At 34.2% G+C, this 15,333-nt stretch overlaps 2 protein-coding genes across 3 annotated transcripts; both read right to left on the reverse strand.

The window, feature by feature from the left end:
* Window positions 1-398: 398 nt before the first annotated feature.
* LOC129315382 (high affinity nitrate transporter 2.4-like) lies at window positions 399-2,755 on the reverse strand. The gene is made up of 3 exons (XM_054959025.1): window positions 1,883-2,755; window positions 1,430-1,545; window positions 399-1,335 (listed from the first exon to the last, which is right to left on the reverse strand). The coding sequence occupies exons 1-3, from the start codon at window positions 2,690-2,692 to the stop codon at window positions 666-668; spliced, it is 1,596 nt and encodes a 531-aa protein (XP_054815000.1). The 5' UTR covers window positions 2,693-2,755; the 3' UTR covers window positions 399-665.
* A 4,544-nt stretch (window positions 2,756-7,299) lies between these two features.
* Window positions 7,300-10,274, reverse strand: LOC129315009 (SNF1-related protein kinase regulatory subunit beta-3-like). Of its 2 annotated transcripts, XM_054958499.1 has the most exons (4): window positions 10,121-10,235; window positions 9,945-10,009; window positions 8,053-8,148; window positions 7,300-7,980 (listed from the first exon to the last, which is right to left on the reverse strand). In XM_054958499.1, the coding sequence occupies exons 3-4, from the start codon at window positions 8,077-8,079 to the stop codon at window positions 7,654-7,656; spliced, it is 354 nt and encodes a 117-aa protein (XP_054814474.1). In that variant the 5' UTR covers window positions 8,080-8,148; window positions 9,945-10,009; window positions 10,121-10,235; the 3' UTR covers window positions 7,300-7,653. The 2 variants fall into 2 exon arrangements, with proteins under 2 accessions (XP_054814474.1, XP_054814473.1); XM_054958498.1 differs by lacking the exon at window positions 9,945-10,009 and having other exon boundaries at window positions 10,121-10,274.
* Between the last annotated feature and the right edge of the window lie 5,059 nt (window positions 10,275-15,333).

Below are 15,333 nucleotides of genomic sequence, written 5' to 3' on the forward strand. Positions count from 1 at the left end.
TCTGAAAGCAGGAAAAAAAAAAAAATCCACGACGGTCGCTGAAGTGCCATCTATGCAACTTGGTTGACATGCACAGTAAAACTAAATAATACTATTCCCCGTCCATTGCTTCTCCAGAAGTATCTGTTTCGTCATCATTCTTTGATTGTATATGTGACTTCGTATATTCTATGTTTCGTGGAAAGAGACAACTTCTACGCATGCAGACACACTCCTCAATAATTTACGCCCTATATTAAAATATTCGGATTCCATCCTCTATATAATATTTCTCCTCATCGAGATCCACTCGATATACCAGCAGAAGCCAACTGCCCCCTATAAATAAACCTGCATCTATCCCATCTAGTTGACAAAACAAACAAGCATACTCTATATAGAACAAAATTACAACAAGGTTCACTTAAATATACGAAACATCCAGTATTAATATTTGTTATTTACACATACTTCCTCATTATTTTGGGGGGCGGGTTATTTTAAAGCTGCCCGTTCAGCCTTGAACTCACTTCTCTTAAAATGAAACCACCTCATCAAGTATATGAAAGTGGAACTGGCAGGGTGAAGGGGGAGAAATAAACAGAAACATATATATGACGATATATATATATATAAAAGAGGAGTGCTGACTCCACGACTCAAGCTCTTATTAACTCAAGGTGCAGTTAAACATGATGGGTCGGAGTTGTGTTGGGCGGCGTTGGGGCGGAGGCGACACGCTTGCCTCTCTCAGAACGGCTGTTCTCTGCGAACTTGAGACTCTGCTGGTGCAACCCCTTTTGTCTCTCTTCTTCGTTCCATTCAGATGCATAATAGTGCTCCTCTGTGGACTTATCCATGTCTTTAGAAGGAGGAAGGAACATGCTGCCCCACTGAGGGAAGTGAATGAGACTCACCGGAAGAGTGCACGCCACTATCATGACGCCCATCCAGGACAGACCCGCAGAGGTGGAGAGTCTGGAGGTTGAGAAGAAAATCAACTGGGTTAGCCCCGACCCGAAGTTTCCGCCTGCCCCCGTTAGACCAGATATGATGCCCAGGGAGCGCCTTGAGATGAAAGGGATGATGCCGAAAGTTGCACCGCAAGCAGCTTGAGCTCCGAGGGAGAATAATATCATGGCTACGATGGCGACGGGAAGAGAATTGGCACGTCCCAGCCAAATGCAGAAAGCACCTCCTAGAGTTTGAAGGATCCAGAGGGCCCAGAGCCTTCCTCTCATCCCAAATAAACGAGCAGCAAGATCGGAAGCATACCCGCCGAAAGGACGAGCAACAAAGTTAGCCATTCCGAATGAAGCAGCAATGATTCCAGCGGTGTGCAGCTTCAGATTGAACCTGTACTTCCATGTGCATTTGTTAATTGTTACGTGTATGGATGGGTAAAACTATCTGAAATTATTTAGAACATTATAGAGTTGAGCTTGCTGACCTATCATAGAAATATTCTGCAATGACATTGTCAGTGGTTAATTCAACTCCCATAGAGTATCCGTAGAGTAGGGCAAAAATCCAAGTCCTGTAATTCGTTATCGCATACCACAACACCTGGACACGCACAAATCGAAAGCCAATTCAACATTTTTCACAGACCGTGCATTATCTTTTAAGGAGAAGAAGTACATGCACCTCATCTACAGGCAGTCTCTAAATCCAAGGGAAAACCAGATTCATACTACTCATTAATGTTTTTCTGTCAAGAGGGAAAAAGCCCAGGAAGTACATGCTTCATTGACTTGCAAATTACAAAAATTTCAAAGTGGAATCTTATATTTTCAAAATTCAAAGACTAAATAGTTGATATCTTGAAACATAAATATCTTTTCAAGGGGGTGTGCAGTGTGTGTTCAAATTGAGGAGTTGAGAGATATATAGATGTGGTTACCTTGGAGAACTTGTCTTTAGCGACATCACCCTTCTTCTGCAAAGCACCAAGGTTGCCATCAGGCAGGTCTTGGCCAAGGGTCAAGACGAGGATTCCCATGATGACATGCATCCAACCTGGGACAAAAAAGGCAATTCTCCAGGCAACAAAGGGAGTAGATCCTGCTCTCTTGATCAATTCATACACCAATGGCATTAAAAGCTGAGTGGCCCCACCTCCCATGTTGCCCCACCCAGCTGCCGTCCCGTTCGCAAGCCCTATTATCTTACTGTTAAACATAGTGCTCATCCAGTACTGACACGACACAAAAGTGGCCAACGAAAACCCTATCATGAACCGTATCGCTATGTAACCAGCAGCATCTTTCACGAACGACATGCAGAACACTGTTGGTGCGGTAAGCATTATGAGAAAGGCGCAGCCATAACGGGGACCTAAGAGGTCGCAAACTGCACCCATCATAAGCCTAGAGAAGATGCTGCCGGAGACGGAGGCGACTCCCGCATTCCCAATGTCGTATTTGGTGAGATTAAGGTTGTCACGGATTATGGGAACCAGAGGAGCTGCTGCGAAGGTTGAGACGAAGCAGGTGAAGAAGGAAATCCAGGACAGGTGGAAGGTTCTCATGTGGGGATTGGCAAAAGAGAAGAGCTTGAAGACTTTAGCTTTGTGCTCAGAATCAACAGGGAGAGCGAATTTGGCAGTGTGGTCTGAAGGGACCATCGGGGAAGAAACAGAGGACACGAAGGTCTGTTCTCTGCCGGTGACCCCATGCATGGAGCTTCCTGGAAATCCCTCACTCTCAGCCATTGGGAAAGGAAGAGAGGGATGGATCAAAGTGAGAAGGAACGAAGTGGCCTTGAAATGAATGAACGGGTGTTAGAGTTGTGAAGGGGAGGGAAGGAGGGGTTGGTATATATAGGAGCGAAGGCGTTGACAATGTAAGAGGGTGATGGGAGCCAATGGGAACCCCAACAGGTGAGAGAAGGGATTTCAATATAATTTAAGAGATTCCATTTCGCCGCATCTAACAGGGAGGAGACTCGTCGAGCATCCCAAAGGATCACTTCAACCGGATTCACAGAACCTTCAAACTCGAACATACTTTATTTTTGTGTTCTTGCTATACTATTCTCTTTGATTCTATTTACAAAGAGAGAGAAGGATTTTTTTAACTCTTTCATTAAATGTTGGAGAAAAAAAATATGTGATTAAAGTATGTATATTTAATAAGGATAACGTCAAAAACTTATTAAATTTTAAAATAAAATTAATAAATTTTAATGTTTTCTTTAGTAAAATGAATTTTAATGTTTTCTTTAATACTAATAAAACATGTTGAAAATAATTTATAAATAATATTAGATGAGTTTATAGTATCCATGGAAGTATCAGTCTGTCTCTCCATGGGCACGCAACTTGTATCTCAGCTTAATATCCGTGTTATTAATTAACAGTTCATTTAATTTCAGCAACCTAACTGACATGATGATTTTGGATCACTTGAAGCTCGTAATAGTCACCACCACCATGCATGGTGATACCCGTTGACACGTTTTGCTCTCGCAAGAATTATATATATTTGTGAGGCAACAGAAGCCAAACTGTCTATTAGTGTCGTGTTTTAGACTGGGTGGCACTGAACCAGTGAAGCAATGCGAGGATACGATAATGTATGGGCACTTCTGTTCCATAATTTCAGATGCCATTTATATTTAGGGAAAATGACGCAGGCTTTGAAGTGAGGATCCATAATTCATATATACATATATGCACACATATATTGTCCAGATATGACATGTAGGTCGTGCTACCGCTAACCGCCACTCAGCAGCCAACACTCGGAGTGCATGGAGAATAGACATATACTATATTAACATAATATGATAAGATGTAGCCATTTGCAAGTCAAACCAACAGGTTTTGATTGCCTTTTATTCCGCCATTTCAAATTATCTTATAAGAATTTTTTTATCTCAAAATATAAAATAATTTGTAAAAATTAAAATTTATTAATAACACTTTTTTAATATTACCCTTTAATTGAAGAAGGAATTAAAATAATATTGTAGCATAATGATTAAGTATGAAGGGATATTTTTAAAAATTTATAGTTTTCTTTTGAGAAATTAAGTTTGTAAAATATTATCATTGTGTTTTATTAATATAGATAATCTTGTTTCAAATTATCTTATAATTTGAAATGAAGGGACTAATATTTTATATCATTAAACTCAAAATGTTTTTAATTAATTTGTTGATTATTAATCTTTGAAATTATAAAGGTTCATTTTGGATATTATATTAATTAGTGAAAAAAAACTATGTAAAGTATAATCAATACTTTTAAATTTTTCTGATTTGTATGTATGGATGGCTATAGAATAATATTTTTTTTTAGAATATCGTTTTGAAAAAAATCTGTGTCAATCATGCAAGCAGTTGACCCAAAAGCAATAAAAGGAAATGACTCTTCGGGACCACCACACCCAATTAATTTTATTTCAGGACCAAAATATTTTAATTTTAAAAATAATAAAGTCAATAGTAAATTGTAAAAGAGTATTGTCAAATCCCTTCAATTATATTATCAGGTAAACAATAATTTTCAATCAATTAGAGCATAACTTGTAAAATTTTGACATATTAATATTAAATTTAGCTAGGTGGTATAAAGTTTATAAATGTAGGCACTATTTTTTAAACATCGTATTCTTATTATCTTCGATGGATGTTAAAATTTGAAACATCATTTAAGAAAATTTCAAACTTTGTGTCAAATTTCAGGAGACTGAATACTTGGTTTGATCGATACATATATCGTATATGAATTTTACCGATCTTCCGAAATTTACCAAAATAATAATTTTTAGGGAGAAGGATATTTAAGCAATGTAATCATTAATATTATTAAGAAAATTATTAAGGAGCTTTTGGCCCTTTATTAAAATTAAAAAATGTAGTGCTGAATCATAATGAACACCGTGGATTGGTTTCAAGGGGTCAACCTCCCAAAAAACAAATTCGAATAATGAGGCCATAGACTTGTGCATTCCCTTAAACTCGTAATCAGGGAAAATAGCATTCAAGAATTTTTGTGTCAAATTTAGATTACACAAGGATTAAACAATTTGATATTTGCTCTATAGTCCTCTAGCCCTTATTTCATATTAATTTAGTAAATAAAATGATGAAATTGCTCCTCAAGTTAAACAAAGAAATCCTCACTACCATTTGCAGTCAAACCACTGCTAGGCGCTAGCGATGAGGTTATCAAGGCCCCTACAAATAATTTTTTAGGTGGCCAAGAGAGGATTTGATCTCATGACTTTTGACCACCTAAAAAGTTTAGTAGTCATTAGGCCACCAATCTTTTTAATTATATATAAAAAGAAAAATATAAGTAATAAACCAAGCTTTTAATCACTTCTATATTAAAACATAACAGTAATTTATTAATTTCTGAACGAAACTTGTTATTTTATAAACGTTATTTGTTAATTTGACATTTGTAATTATAAATTGAAAGCTTTATAACTTCACGCATTTTACTTATTAAAAGTCTAAAAGTATTGTTGATAATCATAAATAGGTTATTGTCAAAGCTCAAACGGATACTTATTAATGAATGACTAACATATATAAGCAAGTCATTTCTATCAATTTTTCTAACTTATTAAAATCAAAATAGATTATTGTTAATTTTGAATGAATTATTATAAAAATTTAAATGTACACTTGTTAATGAATGACTAACACATATAATTAAGTATATCTTATCCATTTTCCTAACTTATTAAAGCTTGAATGAATTGTTGTTAATTTAAAATGAATTATTATCAAAACTCAAATAGATACTTATAGTTAATAATTAAAAGCACAGGTCTAATAGACTGTTGCTTTTCTAACTTGTTAAATCTCAAATGGACTGTTGTTAATTTAAAATAAGTTATTATTAGAATCAAAATAGATACTTATTGATAAAAGACTAACACATATAATTATGTCAATCTATATATTTTTCTAGTTTGTTAAAACCCGAATAAACTATTGTTAATTTAGAATGTATTGTTGTCAACATCTGAATAGATATTTGTTGATAAAAAAAATTAACCTATACAATTATGTTTATCCTATACCTTTTAATTTAAGGACAATTCTATTATTTTGCTTAAGAAATTAATATGAAAGAAGGATCAAAAAACTGCAAAGCAAATATCAAATTATTTAATCTTTATGTGATATAAATTTGACATAAACATCCTTGAATGTTATTTTCCCTCGTCGATAGTATAAGAAACCGCACATATAAACGCAGGCTGTCTCTGTCGTTTGGAAATAACCGAACCTTGCAGAAGTCCATGGCGCCAGAAACCCTTTCTATAATATACCCAAAGTACTCAACCTAGCCCTTCATGACCTCTTAGAGTTGCTTCCTCTTTTTCTGCTCAATTATTTTGCATTCACAAGTACATACACAAACAGTACTTCTGACTATTTCATGCTCTATTGTGATTGCGTTGACTGAGAAATACAATAATTGAAGTCCCCGGGCCCCCGGGGGGGGGGTAAAAAACATCTGCAGAGCAAGGGTCCCACTGCATATTCAAAATCAAAACCTCAGAAGTTGTGGCTAAAATTGGTTGCCTCCCCGGACCGACACTGTTGGGTCAACTTTTAGCGCTTATCTATGGATACGGCCATTGCATATTATAAGCACTCTTCATTCTACAGTGTATACAATTCATCCGAGTCCATAGATAACTCCACTTCCCCTTGCATGATAAGGCGCTGGAGCAACCACAGTTGGAGGTATACAACTCATTCGTGGTCTTTGCTGGAGGCCCCGACGGCCATTACCACACATATATGCATGTCAACCAACATATCTGTTGCTCTTGGTCTATTTAATATAAATATTTTATTTAAAAATACGTGCATTTTGTTCCTTTAATTGTTCATTTTCCGCATACATTTAATAATTAACAATAACAATAATAATAATAATATAGACGATCCTTAGACATTCAGCTGGGTATTGTACATTAATCAATAGCGCTTTGGATTATGCCAGGGAGAAGGCTACAATCCACACTCTTTCACGTCATGTTTGTGCTTCGTACTAATCAACAACTTCAAAGAATCACATTAGCTTATGGGATCAATTATATATATATATATATATATATATATCATATTCACATTCAGAGATTTGATTATGTTTTCCCCAAATTAAACACGCGCGGGCGCGCGCGAGCAAGCAACAGCACCATTCCGAATTATTCTCACTTGGTGCCGCTCACCTGAAAGCCTGTTTCTGCCGTGGCTTGGTTTGACCAATAGTTACAACGTAGCACGAATCTTACTCAGCAATGACAAATAGATAACCAAAAACACCATTATGATGAGTCAGCAAGTCGAGAATAATGCTATTTATATAATGCCAATCATCCTTTATTCCGCATTTTCCAGCTGAACAAGTAGTAGGAAAGATCATGAACAGAGTATTAAAAATAGATAGCCTTATCCGGGAGAAACAGTGAAAAAGAGGGAGCGAAAGAAAGGAATAAGCTCAAACCATTGCCATAAAACACTAAACAGAATAAACAAATATGGAATACCCTGACGTGATCGGAAGTACTTCAACTGCCATGGGGCACTAATATTTTCCTGCTAACTGAGATATCTAGTCTATAATATCTAATTTCAATGCAGAAGCATTACTAACGAACAAGGCTGGAGGGTAATAATCAGTAATCACTATAAGCACATCAAATGCTTGTACTCCCCCTTGTTTGGACTGGTTTGTAAAGAACAACTGTAACATATTTAGAACGGAAGCGATGAGTAAATCCCAATGCCACCATGGATCTTGGGGCTTCACTGTTCTCAATGTAAAGATGATTCAGGATCACATTCTGGGGTAATGGTAGTGTTCCTGCAGTGTCTCTGCTAGCAGGATAGCTGAGTAAAGTGTGCTGCAAATGGGGAGGGACCATAGGTGGATCACGAGTTTCATCATCATTACCAGGGTATGCGTTTGTATAGCTCGAATCAGGTGATTTTGGAACTTCAAATCCCGCCACAGTTGCTTCACCCTGCGGGCAGGTTATGCCTTAGACCTACTAATGAGAGGTCGTTGCTGTAATTATCAGGAATGAATCACTTACATGGTCATCAGTCAACGAATTGTTCATCTTGCAAGAGGAACCAAACACTAGTAGCGTGAATACATCAATTGAAACCCAGCTAAGATTCTGAGAAGCCTGAAAAATACCAATGTTTCCTTCATAAGCAAGCAAAATGAACTTAGAGCACATGTTCCTATGATAAGATATCAATATAAACCTACTCTTCAATGTTTAATCTAGTTTACATGCATAGGGATCATTTCCAAAAGCTATATCCCAAGATAATTGCAATGTATTCTGAGAACCCATAACAATAACAAGAAAGCAAGGCCGACCACAATTAAAAATAGTTGAATGCACAATAAATTGCAGCACGTGTTACATAATGGTGATCAAGTGCTAGGCGAGCACTACTGGTTTCCCACTCCCTCTATCCATAACTTAAAAATCTCCATCTAAGATATATCTAAAGCCCCGAATTCAGACATCAGATGTAAATACAATAAATTCTTTTCTAGTAAACCACCTAAAGCCGATTAACTAAAAGCTTAAGCATATACCAGGATACCAAAAGAATCATTCTCATCTTAAAAACTACAACTTTTTCCTCCTTTTACACCAAGTAGACCATTTTGTTAGCTTCACAAAACTTGATTGGCAAATAAACAATCAATCTATTAGAAATTTCTTAATTTATAATTCCTTAGGATTCTTAGTTCTAGGATAGTTACCACATATTACAACAACACAACAAAATGGCTAAAATCATCAGAAGGAAAAAATGCATGTCATAATGTATATACGATTTTTCCATGCACTTCTCTCTCTTCAGTCAACCTAAGTCCCACTGTCCCAGCTCATTTTCTTTCCTCATCAGTCATCAAACATCACTGCTACTGACACCTGAGCAGCAAACCAACTTAAGGAAACCACCCCGCCCCAAGAAGGGAAAAGAAATATGACAATGGATACATAGAAGAAAGCCCCCAGACCAATGGGAATCAATTTAAGAAAGATGGGCCACATGAACTGACATTTTCCCAATAAAGTAAAGGATTGAAACAGAATAAATCAGGATTTCGTGGGTTAGGATCAAATCAATCAACCAGTGAGTCAGCCAACACTTGGGGATTCATTGATTCAACTGAGGACATCAAAAGCTGCAGTCTATGACTGAAATCCCCAGCAAGTTCCATTTTGCTAAATGTGATCCGCAAACAGTTTTAACTTCCAAACTCATATTTCAAGATAATTCTTTTACAAGCGTAATGAAGGATTCATTGTTGTTAAGGGCATGATAAAGTTTATAATAAAAATCTAAATATTATGGAAAGGTATAGGCAAATAGAAGCATACAACTCATTAGTTGAAAAAGTCTTGGGTCTTTTGATGAAAGTAATGGTATAAAAAATATGAAAATATGGGATTGGAATTAGGGGAAATAAGTAAAGTATAAAGTAAGAATCTTAATACCATATCTCATATCTCATCTGACAAGAAATAAGACAATTAGGGGGAAAGATAAGCAGGAAAAAGAAAGATAACCAAGGATAGATCCAGCCGAACAAAACAACATAGAGCCCGTCGAAGGACTCAATTATGTCCATAGACTCCAGACTTCCACAAACTAGCACAAGTGCGTGCGCAACTCCAATCCCCAATCAAATTGAGAACGCAATCAAATTCAGACGGGCTGCTGAATTCTCCAGTTTGAGAATCAAAATAGAAAGTAGAATGCACATGATAAAATTTCTTGGTAGAGAAACAAAAGCATATACGCAAGCAAGCTAAAAAATTTGAGCAACAGAGAGCGAGTAACACAAGTGACAAATTGGGAATATGAAGGGATGTTATTCTACTTGATACAATATCATTCACAAGTATAAACAAAATTCCATATATGTTTAAAACATGATTCAAAAGTGAATGACCTTGCAAGAGTCAGGTTCGAACGAATAAGCCGCAAGAATCAGATAGTGGAGGAATTTTATGAAACCTAAGGTTTATCACCAAAAAAAAAAAAAAAGAAGTACAAGCAATAGTCAAAGAGTTGATTAATGGAGAGAAAGATATCAACAATCAGCGACCAATCAATCAAAAAGCAAACCCGCAATGGCGCACGGGAGTTGCAGAAACAACGCCGGGAAGCTGGGGAAGAAGCCGGAACGATGGCCTCCCACAAAAAATAAGAACAAGCTGGACGACGAAAAGGCAGTTTCCAGAACATGACCTTCGACTTCGGGTTCCCCGACCCCATCAGTTTTCAATTCGGCCCAATAAGGCCCACAATTTTAAGCATCAACCACTAAAGACTCCGAAACCAGAACCAATTTGCACCAGCCACGAAAGCCTGCACTCTAGTCAACTTCAATAAAATCATTAACTTTTTTTTTTTTTAATCTTGTTCGGCTTTTGCAATGTAATTTGCGTAACGTTGTTAACTACTAGTATAGCAGCAATGGTGAAAAATTTTTAGTTTTTTATTTTTATATAATTGAGGGAATGTGGGATTCATAACCAAAAAAGTGGATATTGGACCCCTAATAAAAATATGGATGATGAATGCGAGAGCTATAATAAAATATTGGGTGTGGTAACGCACGATGAAATTATAAATTTTATTTATACAAATTATAAAAAGTTAGGCGTGCAAATGTGAAAAAAATGATATGAAATTTAAATTTTACAAGTAATAACAAACTCCAGGCAGAAAAATTTGTTGGGTGTCTTTTTAATATATACAAAATAATAAATTGAAAAAAAATAGGGAGAATGGCAGTGAGGGTTTCCCGAGGAAAAAAATAACAGTGAGGGCCAAACACAACTAAAGGTTTATTTATTTATTGGTATAGGTTCATCGATTCATATGTAAAAAGTTATAATAAATTTATAATTTGTAATAAAATTATAAATTTAACTAGCACGTATTGTTAGAAAAAAAAAATCAGGTGTGCAAGCAGTGATACAAATGGTTTTTATACCATGTATTTAGTTTGTATTTATAACATGTATGATAAAAACTATATCACAAAATAAATTTTTATTTATATTTTTAGCATTCACAAAAAAAAATGCAGATGTGAGTCTCATGGTGAAAAAAATGAATCATGGATGGAGGAACTACAGTTAAAAAAAAAGTGCGGAAGCCGTAATAAAATTATAAATTTAATCTATATACAACTCAGTAAAAAAGGTTAGTGTGCAATAATGGGCGGAAGATTTTTGTTGTTTGATTAGCGCTGTATTTTGTTCATGGGAACGTTGGATTTATGCAGCTGAGCTTTTGCTTAGAATTACTATAGCTTGATCATGGATCAGTGGATGATAATTCCTACCTTTAGTGTTAGTGTCATGTTTGCTAAGTCAATTGTATTCTTACTTGTCCTAGCTAGAATGTGAGGAATCTAAATGGGGTTTTACCATTGTCTTTCAAAGGAGTATAGGAACAGAAAAATTAGACTAAACATTCAACTAAATCATGCTGTAGCGAGTGCTTGGTCATTGAATAACTTGATCTACTTGCATTGTAAGATAGGAAGTAATGTACTTACCAACTCCACATAGTCATATAAGACATGTGCTTAGTTAAACACGATTAGGTAATCACCTTGTGAATTAGGGTGAACAGGGGTCAACCCCCAATTCCTTAATTAAACTATGTAATCTTGTTAAGTTGTGTTTTTATCAGCAAGTAAAGAGAGAGGAGAAGTGATATTGCTTAGCCTTATCTTGACAGATGAACTAGAAGTTCAAGAGAGAAAGAGAGATCTTTGAGATTAAATTTGAAAAATGGCTTACTCTGCTTCCTTCAAAAATTCTCCCAATAGAGAATCACAGCCAAAGAAGCATGGACACCAATCTTGAACGCGGATGTGGCGTGTCCATTTTTTTTTTTGTCGATAAGGTCAGTATGGGTAGGTACGGGTAGACACGGGTGGGTACAGGTATCCACTTTTCTTTTCTATAAGCTTGGGTAGACAAGAATGTTATGAGACAAGATTCCTCCACAGTGGTATGTGTGATTATTCTCCTGTGATAAATATCACGAGGAGAGCCTCCCCAAGTTCGATCCTCGAACCTCTCCTACTTAATAAGTTGAAATTGAACCTGATACCACTGAGCTAACTTGGCATTTTTTATGGGGAATCTTCCAGTCCTAAAAGGTTCCTCCATCATGTCCAAGCTATAGTTGATCACACTATTAAAATGTTTACTCTTTTTCATGTGCTGATGTAATCAGTGGCGGAGCCATATACATGTGATGGGGGCAAACTCACCCCCTCACATGGAGAAAATTACATATAAGGTGTGTGAAATTTACAATCTTACACCTTTGATTCAAGAATTTTCAACCATCTAGACTTAAGAAAAAATATTTGGGTTCAATTTTTTTCAAATATATGATATTTCAACTCATTTTCCATAAATTCAAACTAAAAGATTTAAACTCATTGGACATATTATTAAAAAAATGGATCAATCAAGAGTTGTTTTGTTTAATAATAAAATCCAACCAAAGCAAATTAAGCCATATTTTTGAATGATAGTTTTCTTTTCTTTCAAACATAAACTTTGTATCAACCTTCTCCATACATTTTTGCCCAACAAATCATCAATATATTTTTCCATATAAAAGTATGCATAATTTTACTTATATTACTATACTTTTTGCCTAAAGTAATTATTTTTTTTAAATTATCATATGTTTTTTAAATTATTAATTTTTAAATTGAATTGTGTTGCATCTCCTAACTTCATGTCATAGCTTTGCAGTGGGATGTATTAGTGCGTGTTTGGATGACATTGTAATTTAGGTTTGGATGGCATAAACCTAAATTGGAAGGTGAAAAGTTCAAATAATCCTATTTGAATGAGGAAAAAATTTTAAGGTAGATAACCCATGTGTTGACAATTACAATCTTATTACTAGGGATTCTTGATGCAAACACCAATTGCAAGAGTTAATCTTGCATCGGACAACTTATTCTCAGAGATTGAAGTATTTCTTTTAATTTCTCTTATAATAATCTTAGTTTTTCTTATTTTTAATATTATTAGAAATGGTTTGTATAACCATAACTTTTTTGACACTTTTTACATTCAACCCACTCAATTAAAGGAGGGTATAGAGTGAAAGGTGGTGCTCTTTATTGGGCTTTGCTTTTTTGTACAGTTTACATTGTTTATAATTGAGCTTTATTTTCATTCAAAAATGAGGGAAAAATCTAAACCAAGGCTACTTTTTCCCTAAAGCTAGAAATTGTAGCTTTTGAGGTTGGGTTGATGGCCAACGTTTGGCCATGTTAAAAATCATAACAAAAATGTCATGATATGACGTTATAATTTTATAATGTTCTGCATATGTTTTATTTTTATTTTTTAATTTAAATATTTTATTTTCTAAAAAATTATATATCATTTTCATTTTAAATTTATAGATTTATTTTTACTTTTGATAATTGAATATTATCATTTAATTATACCATGTTAAAAATTAATATTTTTTACTTATTAAAGTTTTTTATATTTGTAATTTTCTTTTTAATTAAAAATGTAATTTTAATTAATATTCTTTCTTGAAAACATTAAATTAGTCACAATAATATACAACAAAACTCATATCTATTTTTGTTATAATACGTTTCAATTACTTTTTAATTAAATCATTTAAATAAATTTTAATTTATCGAACTAACTTTTAAAAAGATATATTAAAATATAATTTACTTTATAGTCACCAACTTTTTTTTCTAACCTCAATTTACTCAATTTAATTAAATCTTAACTTTAATTATAAATTTTTTAATCCAAACACAAACACTTAATGTTTTCAGTTTAGCTCTGTTGTAATTCTTTCTTGTTCCGGCTTGCACAGTTTTTCTGGGACTTTTTGGCTCCTCATGTTGAGTTAATGAAATTCCCATTTACTGGAAAAGAAAGAGACGGGGGTGCAAATCTTTTAAAACACATACACACACGGAGGAAGCGTCACTTTTGAAGTTTTATTCCGTCATGTGCTTACGTCATGACTTAGCCCGCAACAAATGAGACTAAAGGGGCCACGTAGCGTGGATCTACTCAATTCACGCGCTCGACTGCGACCCCATCAGATTCTCTCCTCTCCTTGACCTTGCTTACGCATCCCGACCGGCAATCGCGTTCAAAGTGGTATACCCCGTCCAGTTCAAAATCTACAGACAATATGCAACTTTATGTAGGTTTTGTATTACACGTAGTTTTATCAATGTAAATCACTGGCAAGAGAGGATTAAGAACCAGGAATGGTATATGTGTATGTATATATATATATATGTATGTATGTATGTATATAGTTTTTATAGTTTGTTTTTGCTTTCTTGTTAGCATATAATGGACATATTTTTCAAAATATATGTAGACTGGTGGGACTTGAAAACAAGAGGCCATTAGTACATTTTACTTGTCCCCACACACACACATATTCAATAAAAGCATAATTTAAATAAAGAAGTGTAAATGTATAATTACCTGCCTTTTATCTCGGAAATCAATTACTTAGTCTATGTAATTTTTATCTGGGTATAACTCAATTTTTAAATTTAATTTGGTACAACTTAATCTTTAAAATTTTAAACATGTGATAAATTTATTTTGATATTTTATGGGATTCAATTACAATTTAATCCTCAGATGACTGGATATTTATAAAAGTACATGGCCCAATCTATTAAACACTGGAAGACTAGATTATTAATGTTTCTATGTTATGCTCAATCCACTTGTTAATATAAGACAAATTTTAAAAACTTTTTTTGGTATATGATATTAGACAAATTTAAAGTAAATATTTTTTTTCAATTTTATCTCTCGTTTTAACTTATATACAATAATTTATTATGATTATTAATTATAAAGATTAAAATTTAAAAATATATATTTTAAAATAATTTTAGTAATAGAATTGTATTTGTCAACAAGCGTGAAGTTGGTTTCTTTACCTTATATCAATATGGGGAAGTACTTTATAAAAAAAAAGTACTTATTTTTTTATACTAAATTTTATTGTTCACATGATGAAAAAATCATAGAAAAAGGGAAGGTGTCAAGTGTCAACCTGTCCAGGGAGTGTCACATGGGGGTAGTGGGGAAGGGGCCGTGTAATTTACTAATTCAAAATTTAACCAAATATCATCATAATAACATAATTTAAACTAATAAAAATAATTATTATGGTGTAAAAAATCTAAAACTAATTGTTAAATTTATTTTTTAAAAGAAAATTATAATAGAAAAGAATTAATCTAAATTTCAGTGAGTTACCATGTTTATAAAAAAAATCAA

The sequence above is a fragment of the Prosopis cineraria genome, unplaced genomic scaffold (assembly GCF_029017545.1).
Source record: "Prosopis cineraria cultivar Desert tree isolate PC_DT_omini unplaced genomic scaffold, ASM2901754v1 PC7, whole genome shotgun sequence".
In the NCBI taxonomy this organism is placed as follows: Eukaryota; Viridiplantae; Streptophyta; class Magnoliopsida; order Fabales; family Fabaceae; genus Prosopis; species Prosopis cineraria.

Coding starts and splice junctions, on each gene's coding strand:
- LOC129315382 (XM_054959025.1), bottom strand. CDS start 2,692: ATGGCTGAGAGTGAGGGATTTCCAGGAAGCTCCATGCATGGGGTCACC. Junction 1,546..1,882: donor CTAAAGACAAGTTCTCCAAG/GTAACCACATCT, acceptor GTGCGTGTCCAG/GTGTTGTGGTATGCGATAAC. Junction 1,336..1,429: donor GCAGAATATTTCTATGATAG/GTCAGCAAGCTC, acceptor ATGGAAGTACAG/GTTCAATCTGAAGCTGCACA.
- LOC129315009 (XM_054958498.1), bottom strand. CDS start 10,270: ATGGGGTCGGGGAACCCGAAGTCGAAGGTCATGTTCTGGAAACTGCCT. Junction 8,149..10,120: donor ACTCCCGTGCGCCATTGCGG/GTTTGCTTTTTG, acceptor GGTATTTTTCAG/GCTTCTCAGAATCTTAGCTG. Junction 7,981..8,052: donor ATTCGTTGACTGATGACCAT/GTAAGTGATTCA, acceptor ACCTGCCCGCAG/GGTGAAGCAACTGTGGCGGG.